The sequence below is a fragment of the Lathamus discolor genome, chromosome 6, assembly GCF_037157495.1.
Source record: "Lathamus discolor isolate bLatDis1 chromosome 6, bLatDis1.hap1, whole genome shotgun sequence".
Lineage (NCBI taxonomy): Eukaryota > Metazoa > Chordata > Aves > Psittaciformes > Psittacidae > Lathamus > Lathamus discolor.
Window position 1 is genome coordinate 46,926,463 of NC_088889.1, and position 13,521 is coordinate 46,939,983.

General features: G+C 45.8%; 1 protein-coding gene across 2 annotated transcripts; it reads left to right on the forward strand.

Annotated features, from left to right (window-relative positions):
• Positions 1-1,604: 1,604 nt before the first annotated feature.
• GREM1 (gremlin 1, DAN family BMP antagonist) lies at positions 1,605-9,788 on the forward strand. Of its 2 annotated transcripts, none has more exons than XM_065685438.1 (2): positions 1,605-1,752; positions 8,252-9,788. In XM_065685438.1, exon 2 carries the CDS (start codon positions 8,253-8,255, stop codon positions 8,805-8,807), a length of 555 nt encoding a protein of 184 aa, XP_065541510.1. In that variant the 5' UTR covers positions 1,605-1,752; position 8,252; the 3' UTR covers positions 8,808-9,788. The 2 variants fall into 2 exon arrangements, with proteins under 2 accessions (XP_065541510.1, XP_065541512.1); XM_065685440.1 differs by lacking the exon at positions 1,605-1,752 and adding an exon at positions 2,716-2,784.
• The last annotated feature ends 3,733 nt before the right edge of the window (positions 9,789-13,521 follow it).

Below are 13,521 nucleotides of genomic sequence, written 5' to 3' on the forward strand. Positions count from 1 at the left end.
CAGAAACCTGGCATTTTGCCTACCCCTGGTACCCCTAATGTAGCAGATACTTTTGTTTGAATTCATCTCCCCATCTGCAAAACCAGGGACAATAAAAATCCCTATTTGTCAGGTGAGATCGGGCTTCTCAAGGCCCAGGGTGCGTGCTGTCAGTAGTGGGATGCGGAGGTGCAGGGCTGGCTTCCCTCTCCGGCAGCAATTCCTGACGGGCGGTAAGGCGAGGTTTGCTTGCCGCAAAGCGGCAGGACGCTCCGCTTTGCCTCGCTGTGCTCCGCGGGGGCTGATGCCCACCGCTGGAAACGGCAGCTGACAAACGGCTCCGTTTAATTAGCAAGCCTAAAGGTCAACTCGTAGTTCAGAGGCTGCTCCCGTTAGCAGCGACTCTCGGTAGCGCTGCCAGCCTCCGTGGTAAAAAGCCAGTGGAAGACGAACGCTGGTGCCGGAGCGGGCGGGTGGTACAGCGGTGTTACCAGTGCCACCCACCCCGGGGCCTCTGCCCGCGGTGCCCCTCACCCTGCAGACTCGGGGTAAGCTTCGGCCAACCGCAGTGTAGAGAGGAGAGGCAGCCGCCGTCAGCGGCTGCAAAGAGTTTTGTACGCAACGACGCTCAATCCCCGCCGGTCTTTGCCTAAATCCCTAGGATCCCTCGGGAAGCTGGCCCGGGAACCGCGGCCGCTTTCCCCAGGGGCTGCGAAGCGGCGCTGAACTGCCCCCGCCGCCACCTCGACGGTCGGACGGCTCCGGCCGCCGCAGCTTTCAGCCCAAGGCGGGACGTGCCCCTGTCTCGCCGTCCTGCCCACCGCGGGATGCCTGAGGAGCCCGAGCCCTCGGAGAGACGCAGGGACGGGAGGGGAAAAAGCCACTCGAGGCGTCCCGCCTCTTGCGGGACAAAATAAATAAATAAAAGGAATATAAATAAATAAAACCCTCTCACTGATGCAGAGCTGCGAGCGCGGCTGCTGACCGGCAGCCACGGTTTGACACCACCCCCCCCATCCCCGCGCACACACATGCACACAGGTTTGTGGGGGGTTTTGCCAAAGATACGTAACTCCCGTCACATCTGCAGAAGGCAAAGCTCATCAATGAAAATTTGTACCAGGGACGGTCGGAGAGCTGCCTGCCTCCCTCCTGGCCCAGGCGGGCCGGTGAAGGGCTCCCCATGGCAGCACCGCTCTCCTGGCCGGCTCTCGGGCAGGAAAGCGCCCAGCAGCTCAGCCCCGGCCCGGCAGCGAGCGCAGAAGGGCGGCGGAGGGAGGGGGGGTTGGAGGAGGGGGGGGGGAATTTAACTCTTCTTGGATGTCATACTTTAATGGGGATGGAAAATGTGAATTTTCTGTGCATTCCAGGAACAATTCCTCGGGGTGGTGACCTTTAGCACCGATTCTCTTGAGAGAGTAAAGCAGTCGAGTGTTTATCTAGATGACTGAAAGCTTTCCCTGGTGGAGGTTTATGGAAGTGTTAAAGGGGGCGGATAACACGGGCTTTGGAGGCGCTTGTCCAATGATCTGGAGGGGCTTGGAGAGCAGATCTCAGCTGGCAGACATTTAAATGGGAGACAGCTCGGCGCTGCTGCAATTTGTAGGCAGGATCCGAGACTCTCTCTCTATGGACTCCCAAGCAGCTCCGGGCTCCCACGCCACCCGCTCCGCCTAGTGAGCCTCCGGGTAGAGCCCCACAGAGCCCCGGGCCCCGCTGAGGAGCCGCCGCCGCCGAGCCGGGCCCCGCCGCGGAGCCTCCGCCGCCGCGCAGGTGAGCTGGGCAGCGCTGCTCTGCGCGCAAGCACAGCGGGGGAGCAATCGGGGCCGCAAACGAGGCAGGCAGCTGCGGAGTTCGGCCGGTCTCTGTGGGAGGCAGAATTCTAATCTATCCTGCCTTCGGAGAGGGGTCGTTCGTCGGTGTCTAGCAAAACTCCGGGTCCCTCGGCTTTGCGGAGGGTGGCACCCGTCCCTCCCGTCCGCGGGAGCGAGGCGGAACCGGCATTTCCGCTGCAGTTCTGGGGATTAGGGCGCCGTTACATCCCTGTCCCCTGACAAGCACAGGGATTGCAAAAGCCCTGTTAGCTCTGCCTCTCATCTCCGCCTACAGCATCACTCCCGACAAATTGGATTCGGCGCCCACCCGACACACGGCAAAACCCCGGCCCGGCCTCTTCGCGGAGCGGGGCGGGGGCAGATCCCCATGTGCCTCCACCGGCGCCTCCCGCCCCGTCCTGCCAGGCTGCCGCCACGAGACCTCTCAGCCCCGGCTTTGCCCCGGCCGCCTTTGCAAACCTCTGGTCCTCGCCAAGGGCGTGCCCCGGGCCTACAGGAGCTCCCCGCGGAGGCTGTGCCGCCCGGGGGGCCCGGTGTGTGCCGGCGGGGTCGGGCGGCGGGTCGCGAAGGGTCTGCACCGGCCGCGCGCGAGCACTGCGCGTCCCGGGGCGCCGTCGGGCGGGACGGACCGCGGCCCCGCCGCTGCGCTCGGCCCCTCTCCTCCTTCTCCTGCGCTGCCTGCCCGCCCTGCCCTCCCACCTGACTCGGAGCCAGACGGCCCTGGGCATCTCTCAGCCACCGCTCCCCCTCCCCGTGCTGACAGGCCCCAGGCTCACCTCGGCCTGGCCAGAGCGGCCGGAGCCCTCCCCGCAGTGCGCCGGCCTGGTGCTGCCCCGCTCCCCCCAGCCCCGGGCTGACCTGGCGCTGGGCATTTCCCTTCGTGAGGAAGCTTTGCTCACTCGCCCCGTCCGTTTTAATGCTGTCCTCCGACGGCTCGGGAGTCACCGGCTCGGAGCTCGTCCTCCGCTGGGTAAGCCCAGACGGCGGCCGCCTCCCGGGTGGTGACCCGGGTGGTGTCTCCAGCTGCCGCGATGAGCGTCCGCGACTGCGGGGAGCCGGGCTGAGCCGCTCCCGGCTGAGATGAGGATGCCAAACCGAGCCGAAGGCTTCTCCTCTCCGACGCCGCATCCACGCGGCGCTCAGCGACAGCCCCGTCTTACCTAGGCGGGTTGGGCGGTGAGATCCTGTCCGGTGCGGGGCCGCGGCGGCGGCCCGCTGTCCTGAGCCGTCCCGGCCGTCTGTAGCGGCTTCGCTCCTGGTGTCCCGTTCGTGGCTCCTCTCAGTGAAAGTCTGGCGAGTGAAGCCCGTTTCGCTCATCGGGACTAAGACCCGGTGCTGGGGAGACCCCTTTCTGAACAGACACCAACGTGCGTTGGGCTCGCCCTGCCAGCTGGAAGGGGTTTAGTCACCCCTTTGCTGAGAGGCACGGAGCTGTTAGGATGCAGCACCAGGGACCCGCCGCCGCAGCCGCTATGAGCCCAGCCCGGGGAGACGGAGAGCAGCCGCTTGCCTCCTGCCCGTCCTCACCGTGCGGGAGCCCCGATGTGACCGGCTAGCGGGCGTGGAGACTTGCGTGTCGGATTTAAAAGGCACCAGTGCCCGTAGTTTTCTGCTCCTCTTTCGGATTCGGGCCCAGTCTGTGCTAAAGCATTCAGTTTTGCTTTCTGCGATGTTACCCAGAAACGTGTAGCTTCTCCTGAAGACTTTCTCCTTGCAGCACGCGTGGCTGTGCGCAGGAGAACAGTCCTGGTGGGCCCAGGGCTCCGCGAGCAAATCCATCTTGAGGGAGCTTCGCCCTGGTGAGTGGAGCTGTCAGGCTTCACGGGTGTCAGCAGGAGAGTCTATTTCGGGTTTGCTACCAGCCATGCCCACCATGATGTTCGCCTTCCGTGTGGTCCCTAGAATGTCCTACAGAGCAATGCCTTCGGAAAGGGGAGTTTCAAAGTTCTTCCTTTTTTTTTTTTTTTTCTTTTTTTTTTCTTTTTTTGTATTGCTGTCTCCACTCATGACGTTTCTCAAAAAAAGGCATCTCCGTGACTTGCAAGAAGAAATAAGCTGAAATGTCAATGTATCCAGATTCTACCAGAGATGCTAGTTTTGCTGTCTTGATCTCAGGGAAAAGAAAAAAAAAGGTTCTCTGGGAACTGCCATTGCCATGCCTTTTTGTATATTTAAAAATACAGATCCTTGAAAACTATGAAAACATTACATAAGACTATTTCTGTAATTCATATATAATAAGCCAGGCATAAAATTATTCCGATCCTCTGGGACATAAACCACTTCAATTTTCTCAGTAGTCAAATGGTTGTGTTTTGCCTCTTTCTTTGGCTGGTATTTGAAGCCCACCAAACATATGTATTTTTTTTTTTTTTAGGTCTTTGTGAGATTATTCTTCATGTTTTCTGTGAAGTGCATGAGCCCATGGCTCATCATAATATTTTCCTAGTAAATATGGTTCACAGATGAAATTACAGGCCTGCTGACGTCTGTGAGAATTTTGCTGTATATTTCAACAGAACCAGGATTCCATCCAGTTCTTTTGAACAAGTTGCTGTGTACTAAAACTTTTACTAATAACTTTCTGACTCTGCCTGGGAACTCATAGGGAAATTCTGCTTATGAACTGACACATGGTGATCCTTAATTTATAGCAGAAAATGTATAAATGAAGAAAATACAGCTTAATTGTATAAAATAATAAACCTGAAAGCATTTAAACTTCTCTAGAAACAGTTCCTAGTATTAATCCACCAGATTTCTAATCTGGTTTAGATGATGAGAACCCAGGCTCTAGATAAACCACATATGAGGTGGTATGAATGTTAGGGCCCAATTCTGCTCCTGTTTGAAGTCAGCAATAAAACTTCTTTTGGCTTTAGGACTAAGAACTTACAGATGAACAGTAGAACTCATCTTAGCAGTGAAATATGGAAAAAATAGATTTTTGAAGTATTTTGTTACATAAGAAAATAAATATTAATTCTATCAGATCTGCCTGAACAAAGTAAGGGGGAATTGATCATTTTGGTTATAGTCATCTGTTTGTTCAAAGGCTTCTCAAATGGATCCTCAAAAGGATTTCTGGCTATGCCAGTGTAACAGCCAGTATCAGGTACTGAAAATTTTGCATAAATCTGGACTATAAGCTTTGGCAGCCTGGTTCCTCACAGCTCCTGCCCAAGCTCCAGAGTTGTTACTTCTGCAGAGTTATGACTGTGACAAGGAAAAAAACATTATGCTAGGGAGAGATTTCTTTTTGGTAGAACTCTGGGTATGGTAACACTGATTCAGCTACCTGTACTGTTCTGCACTCTGTTTTTTTGGGTTGTTTTTTTTTTTAAGTAATAAAAACCTGTTAAGGAAACATTCTTAAACACTAATTCATAGATGCGTGGACCACGCTAGTTCCTAATGTAGGCAAACAGAAGTGTTGTCTTCTCTCGCAAGCAAATGGCTTGCCTGGGGACCAGAGGTGGTGCAGAGTGGCTGCTTTCCTTGCTGAGGCCTACTCCCTCATTCTCCTTCGTCTTTTGCATTTCTTAAAAATAATCCTTTTTTTTTTCTTTTTTGGTTAATAAATGTTTAATAGGTCTCTATAAAAAGAAGGTCCTTCTTGAGCTGCTGTGGGGGTCATGAGGTTCACACAACCTTTTTGACGGGTCTGTGTTTAAACCATATTTATTCCTAAATGATTGGATTATTTGTACTTTTAGATGTGTGTGTAACAAATGTTTCTGCTGAGTTGCTAATTTCCATTTGAATCACAGTCTCTTTAATGAGCATGTGATATAGCTTCCACATTTAAGGCTGGAAACCAACTCAGTGAAAAACTGCCTCCTGGAATTTAGGATTATACTGAAACACATGCTTGCATTTCCTTAGGGTTAGGCACATGCTGAGTAATTATGCATCAATCTGCGATAGAGATATTACAATAAACATTACCATCAAATTTCCTCTGAATTCCCATCTCAAAGTACACCTCGTTTTCCCATGATTAGACCTTACTGTATCATCAATTGAACATTTATGGCAGGGGGGAGAGAGAGAAAGTTGAAACAATGTGGAGGTCATCAGTTTTAGAAATGAAAGTAGTCCAGGAATATGTTTGTTGGTGGAACTTCAACTCTGCTATGGGACACTAAGCAAACACCTGAAGCTTGCTGGCACTGCTTATAAACTAGCAATCTATTTTCAATTGCATGCAATAACTTCTTTTTTTTTTTTTTAAGAGAAAATTAAGTTTCAAAAGAAGCATGTTTAAATAACATTCAGGTTGCAGTAGAAATAGGGAAAGAAGATAAATGTGACATTCAAGCTGACACTTGAAATTATGCTGCACTAGTCTTCTATTAAGAATTCCCAACTTTTGTTGTTGTTCTATTTCAGAGCCTTAAGGTTATTAGAATTGCATGTTTCATTTAGATATTAAAAGCAGTCCTTCCAAGTTGTCCGTTGGAGTCAGCAACAGTGTCATTCTTGCACCTCTTGCTTGAAGTCTGAAGTTTCTAACATAGGACATACTGGTACAGAAACATAAATGAATAAACCAAAAGCATGTATTTATCATACATATTATTAACTCTAGGTGCTCTAACAATCTGTAGACAAACACTTAAAATATTAAATCCACAAGCAAATCCCTGAATAGATTAAAAACTCCCTATGATACTCTTCCACTCCAGTAATTCCTTTCCCAGTCCATTTGGTAAGAAATGCTTTCTGAACAGCATAATCTAACACTTGTTTTCTCCGTGTGACTGGAAAGACTAGTAATTGAGAAATTAACAGATATCTTTTATAGCAAATAGTACTTACCCTGAGCCTCTGCTGCGTCTCTAGGTGGCCCTTACAGCATCGGCATTTGGCTGCTTTCCTGCCTAGTTGTGTGGTCTTGGGCAGAGCGGGTAAAGCCGTCCAGCATGGTGCTCTTGGTTTCCCATGTTTCTTGGATAGTAGCACAAGCAGGACTCTTCAGTTCAATCACTAATTTCCCCCTTACTGATAAAACAAGCCAAATAAGGGATATAACTGCAGCACTCCAAGCAGGTAGAAGACATCCCAAACTACCCAAGTTGTTTGGGGTTTGTTTGCTTGGTTGGTCGGTTTTATGTATGTATATTTTTCACAGTTCTTCCCTTTTTAATGCATGTGCCTCTTGGCAGGTCTCCTTTTTTACAGTTTTTTTGCAAGCAGTCGCTCTTTTCTCGTAGCTTCTTCCAAGCTCCCACCGGGAGGGTCCCCTGCAAGCTTTTTTCCCTGATCTGTTTGTCTTGATTCCCAGAACCCCTGCTTTCCAGAACAACATGGAAACCATGGCAGTTCTGGAAGGGGGAAAAGTGTGACAGGTGATGAGTTTTCTGACTGGTTGGTGTCTAACTGAGCAGCCAAAAGAACTCAGAGCTTTGCGAAGCAGCAGAAATGGTGGAATAAGAGGGGAAAGAAAGGCTGTTCCTATGCTATTAATTAGGTTTGGCACAGGGGTGCAGTTTTAAGAACCTCATAGTCTCCACTTACTGCACTTCTCAAAGTGGGTTTTCTTGAGTGCACGAACTACCTGACATTTAGTGTCGTATATGAAATTCTGTTGTCCTCATATGTTCCTTTCAATATCTTGCTTTATATAATGAATAAAATTCAGAGATCTGAAAAATTTTCAGCACTGTGACTACATCTGTATAATTTCTGTCAAAGATTCAGAGTAATGTGAGAGAATTTGTGTAATTTGAAATTACAGATGCATCTCTTTTAACATACACTTACGTATTCTTTCATGTTAGTTGCATGTCTTGTTGCATATTTCTTACCTTAAGCAGCATTACACTCAGACACATTGGACCATTTCACAGGTGCAGCGTGACTGTGCTTGGGATGCTGTAATTCAGACAAGCAGATATAGCATGCACATTATCATCTGGATGTATATTGTTCAAGAAGCTGTACAAAACTTCTGAGACTGACTTAGGAACACATAGGTAGACTAGATCTCCTGAGTCAAAGAGTTTAGTTCTCTGGTATTGTAGATAGCTGTGTCATACAAATCCTTGTGTAGCATAAAATCTGCTCTTCCACCAGTGTTAAGTTAGGAGTAACCTTCCTAATGTCAATGAGGTCCAAGAAGAGAATGAGAACTCTTAACTAGGGTAGTATCCATGGAGAAAAGAGATGGGGAAAAAATGCATGCTACACAAAATAAAATTCTCTTTAGACTTACTTTAGCCTCCTCCTTTCAATCACTGTATATGGAAGCTTTTATTGCTTGGTAATTTGGAAATTGCTTTCCAGCTGGTAAAAGCTAATGCTTATCTTTTGTAAATGTGTGTTTGCACAACCCCACGTTTCTTTTATGGAACTGAAAATATATTGCATACCTGGCTTCTGTTGATATCTGAAATCCACAACTGTGCTTTATTCCCTCAACTTCCTCCATATAGGATGGTCCGCACACTGTACGCCATTGGTGCTGTGTTTCTTCTGATGGGATTTCTGCTACCTACAGCAGAAGGGAGAAAGAGGAATCGTGGATCTCAAGGTGCTATCCCTCCTCCTGACAAAGATCAGCCCAATGATTCAGAGCAAATACAGACACAGCAGCAGTCGGGTTCTAGGCATCGAGAACGAGGAAAAGGCACTTCCATGCCTGCGGAAGAGGTGCTAGAATCTAGTCAGGAGGCACTGCACATCACTGAGCGCAAATACTTAAAACGGGATTGGTGTAAAACTCAACCCCTCAAACAAACTATCCATGAAGAAGGCTGCAACAGTCGTACCATTATCAACAGGTTCTGCTACGGCCAGTGCAATTCCTTCTACATACCCAGGCATGTCCGTAAAGAAGAAGGCTCCTTCCAATCTTGTTCCTTCTGCAAGCCCAAGAAATTCACAACCATGACTGTTACACTCAATTGCCCTGAGCTTCAGCCCCCAAGAAAGAAGAAAAGAATCACCCGAGTTAAGGAATGCCGGTGTATATCTATTGACTTGGACTGAACTGAGACAAATGTAGCGATTGCACTCTGACTGTACGCAGTCATTGCCAGTGTGAGAGGGAGCAGCATGAACTAGCATGCCTTCAGGGCTTGGCAAAACTGAAAGCAACGTAGCAAATTACCTAAAACAAGTAAAAAAACAAAACAAAAAAAAAAAAGAAAAAAATCAATGTAAAGAAAGGGCATGCATGTGTGTGTTTGTGTGTAAGTGAGAAAATGGATGTGTGCAAGCAAATATATGAATGTTCACTGCAACAAAAAGAAACTAACAGAGGTAGGAAATATTAAAAAAATCTATTTACCTGCAGTCATGAATTAGGTTTCCTAGTGTATATTCACATTTTTGCCGCTTGCTGGGAAAGTGGAGCTGTGGCTTTTGCTAATGTTCACCTGCCGTGCTATTTGCTTTTACTGTATTAAGAGAAAACATCAAAGTGAGAGGACAATATATTTAAAAGCATAAATCTGTTCTTACATACAAAGTAGGAAAGAAGCAGTTTAAAGTCTAACAAAACCATCACTGAAAATAGCAGCTCTATCAAGAGTTTGTAACATGCTTCTTCAAAAAAAGAGCTGTAGTCCAAAAGCCATGTCTGGAGAACAATGGGGGATGCGGGAGTGTTGAAAAGTCACTATAGGAGGATGGAAAACAGAGCTACAGCAAGTTAGAAAGCAAAAGGCCAAAGTAAGTAGATGGGGAGAGTACAAAAGGGAGTAGAAAAAGGAAAGGTACATAAATAGGAATATACAGAGAAAGAGATAGTCTTCTGTCTATGTTTTGCTTTAATTTATATACCTAGTCATTTATTACATAAATTAAAGAGAAACTATATACTAGGCTATAAATACACTTCTGAATTCTAATGGCTCTCTAAATCAATCAAAACCCATTCTTGTGCCACTAGATCCATTTGATGTCTTGTATTTCTGATATCAGTTATTCTTCATATCTACATATATATATATGCAGTATCTTTTAGCCATGGATATCTATACATACATACAATGAGTATGCATACTCCGTTGTGTGTAACTGAACTCTCTCCTCTTTTTCACACACATACATAAAAAAACATACATAAACCACAGCACAAAAATCTTGCTAATTAAGATCAAGTACAAATGGCAGTAATTTAGTACATAAAGAGCAAAGCAAAAATTAAAACAAGCATCATGTGACTGCAAATGCAATAACCACACAAGAGACAAAAGACACGACATTCATGACTAGTAAACATTGCATTGTTATTGTTATTTTAGCTTTGCCACAGGCATGCAGTTTGTTGGAAAAGAGATGCAGAACTTTGCCAGCAATAATCCTCTTTTATATCTTTTACCACAGACTTGCATTTAAACTGAATTTGGACTAAGTAAAGAGAATTTCCTGAAAATTAAGGGCCAACTGCCCCTCTCATTTTGGGGGAAAAAAACTTAAAAGGGGACACAATACTTTCAACAGCCTGATGAATCTCACCTGTGAGGTTGCCCTGTCTTCTCTTTCCTTCAGGATTAGAAGCTTAAACTTGATGAGGGCTGTGGGTTTTGGCAAGAGCACAGAAGGTCCTGCAAAAGAAGCTGTTTTTAGTGAGGTGGACCCTGGGCCATTGAACCCAAGAGGCATGTTGCCCTTGCTTTACTGGGCACTTGATGAGAAGCTTGGGGGGTATCTTACTGGCCACATCTCATGCCACATGGTATGAGTGCAGGCTGCTCATGCTGTCCTGCATGCTGGCTTTGCAAGGGCACTCTCCAGCCAAGTGCTGAAGAGGTCACAGGGTGCTGCACACTCTCCTGTCCATGTCAGTACCCGTGCCTGTGCCTGTAGGGCCGTGATAGCAGGTCCTGTCTGATAGGGTACCGAAGGAAAGGCATGTTCCCATGCCAGAGTCAATACCAGGCCTGAAAGGAATCCTGACATCATCATGGATGAGAGTGAAATGGGAATTAGGTCCACATTAATTGTATGATGGGACTTGAATAGTCCAGGACTCAGTTTCCCCAGTCAGCAGCAATATTCTCTGGTATCTGTCAGGGTAACTGTCCTCTCACACCAGATGCCTCTCTCAACCACACGGTGATTATCTTGACACCATTTCTGTCCACTGAGCACTAAGGAAGAAAATTCTGCTCTTACTAATAGGCTCAAAGGGAAAAACATACAGTGAGTGGCATGTCACAGATGAATTCCGAGCGCCCTCATTATATTAGATGCTCCAGCTGTTACACAGTGCATCACACAGTTATTGGCAATATCCTGCATCTCTGCAATTAATATATTTTTATTGTAATATCCACTGCTGTGAGGTCTGCATTTGTAAGATTAAGAGATTGCAACTCATTGATTGATAATATTAAAATGCATTTCATCTGGTGTATTCTCACTCAGCAGGTTTGACACATTTCTTTAAGGATTTTAAAATCCAGTTTTAAAATCTGGAATTATTGGAGGTAGATTTCCACTGTGTGGAATGTGAATAGTTAAACAGAAAGATATGGCTATTTAATGTTATTATTGATACAAATCCTCTTTCACTGATAACAGGCAGGGGTTGTTTTCACTTAAATTACCTTTTTGAGTTGGTTTGCAGGGGAAAGGGTCAATCCCAGTTGTTGATGAAAGTTTCATTGCTGAAAGTTTTGTACTAGCTAGGGTTTCTGTTCAAGAAATGGGAACACCTTAAGAATGAATTTTTCCCTTCATGTGAAGTTGACAGCAAAACTCCCATTGTCTTTTACAGTGACCACTATGTCCCTAAACCCTTAGCCACTAAGCAAAGCTTCAGACATTACATACTCCTTTATTTAAGATTAGGCTAGCATTCTGAAGGAAAATTGATAGAAGTTTTAGAAGTTTTGGTTTTTATGTTCCAAAACAGCTCATGCATAGATCACGATGGAACTCCCCTTGAGGCAGATTCCCTCCCCTCAATATATAAATTTTATACAAAGAACTTCTATGAATTGCTAGTTATTGCCTGAGAGTAAGAAAGTTCTGCTAACTTACAATTATACAAGATATTTAATATCAACCATTTAAATGTCTGCTTTATTCTAAAAACAATGGACTATATAACCTAAGGCTGCAGTATTTTCATGCTCGGTCTCACAAAGTAAAACTTGGTTTAAAATGAAGTTTTAATTATTTTGTAACTGAATAGAATTGGATTTTTTTTCTTCCCAGCATTTTGTACGTCATTTTAACTACTAGTAACAAATAAATAAAATATCTTCTCCAGCCCATGTCTATTGTTGCATTTCTTTTTTTCATTTCCTCCTTAAGTTACCAGCTCTGTCTGGATCTGTTGTACTTTACTCTGACTTCTGTGGTTTCTTCTAATTATAAAAGGGCTTACATTATGACAATGAGACAGAGACAAGCTATGGCACCATCATTCAACACGGCTACTTCAATAAGGTTTTTAAATGAGATCTGTCACTTCCCCCTCACCCTTCCACAATTTATAGAAAGAAAATCTCAATCTTTACTCACACTTTTCCCCTTGTAAACCATATAGTGACAGTTCAAGATATAAATCACCCTGGAATTGTTGTAGAGTTAAAGTTGGAGTCAGCGTGCCTGCCTTACACCTTAGCTCAGTTTTACGTCTATCTAGTGGTTTACTCTCGCTTTTAGAAAAAAGCGTAAGGAACACCTTTACAATACAGCACATTAAAAGCTGTAAACAGGGACAGAGGTTAAAATAGTTACAAAAAAGAACAGGAAGATTTGTCCCTGCTGGCAGCACTTAAGCAAGGTCAGGGTTGAGGAAGGACTGCAGTCACAGAGAGCAGGTTTCTTCGAACTTTCCTCCCCAGCGGTGGGAGATAGGCAGCAGTGGTGTAAGTTTTACCTTTTCAACCTGCCACATTGTCAGACATGTGAGGGACCTGGTTGGTCACTGCAGCTCTCGTTGCAATCTTGCCATCTGCAGTAGTGGGGGCATTGTCTACCCTTGTGAAGAAGGCTGCTCTGACAGGGACCACCGTCTCGCTGAACCAGACTGAGTACGATCTTTGGTTTCGCATAAACCTCTGAGCAATGATATAAGCCCAGTAATTTTCAGACAGGTACCTTTTCGTTCAAAGGAATGAATGACAGTCGTGTATACGGTCATATAAGCGAACAGCATGTAGGGTTTTCCCACGGAGCACACAGATAACCAAAGAATAGGGTCAGATGTCCCATTTCCAGCTTTGAAAAGCAGGATGCCAGTAAGATCCAGTCTGTTCTTCCTTGCAACAGTGGAGCTGAGCACTCTAGTAGTATTTGCTTTTTGGAGCCTTTTAAAGTTTGGGATTTTTTTGTTTAGTCTTCCAGCTTTTTTCACACTTCCAAAACTTACTGAAAGGATAATAACATTAAAATAATTATTTTTAGAAGGCAATTGTTTTTTTTTTTTTTTTTTTTGTCTGAGATATGGCACAGTTGAACAGAATAAATTTCCTTGAGAAGATGTGCATATATATTTATTTGAACATTTAAAACTGAGAGAAAAATCTCCTGGACTTACCTTTCTAGTACTCTGTAGTACCATGGTCTTACTATTTATATGCTAACAAGTTCAGCTATTCATTATAAATTACATTTGGCCTACATGCCAGCTTTGAATTGAAGAGACATCCGCTGTGAAGTCCTCACTGCTTTATAGATTGTGACGCTGAAGAAGACAGTGAGAGAATTCACACACCTCAATCAGGTTTCAGGGGCACAGATA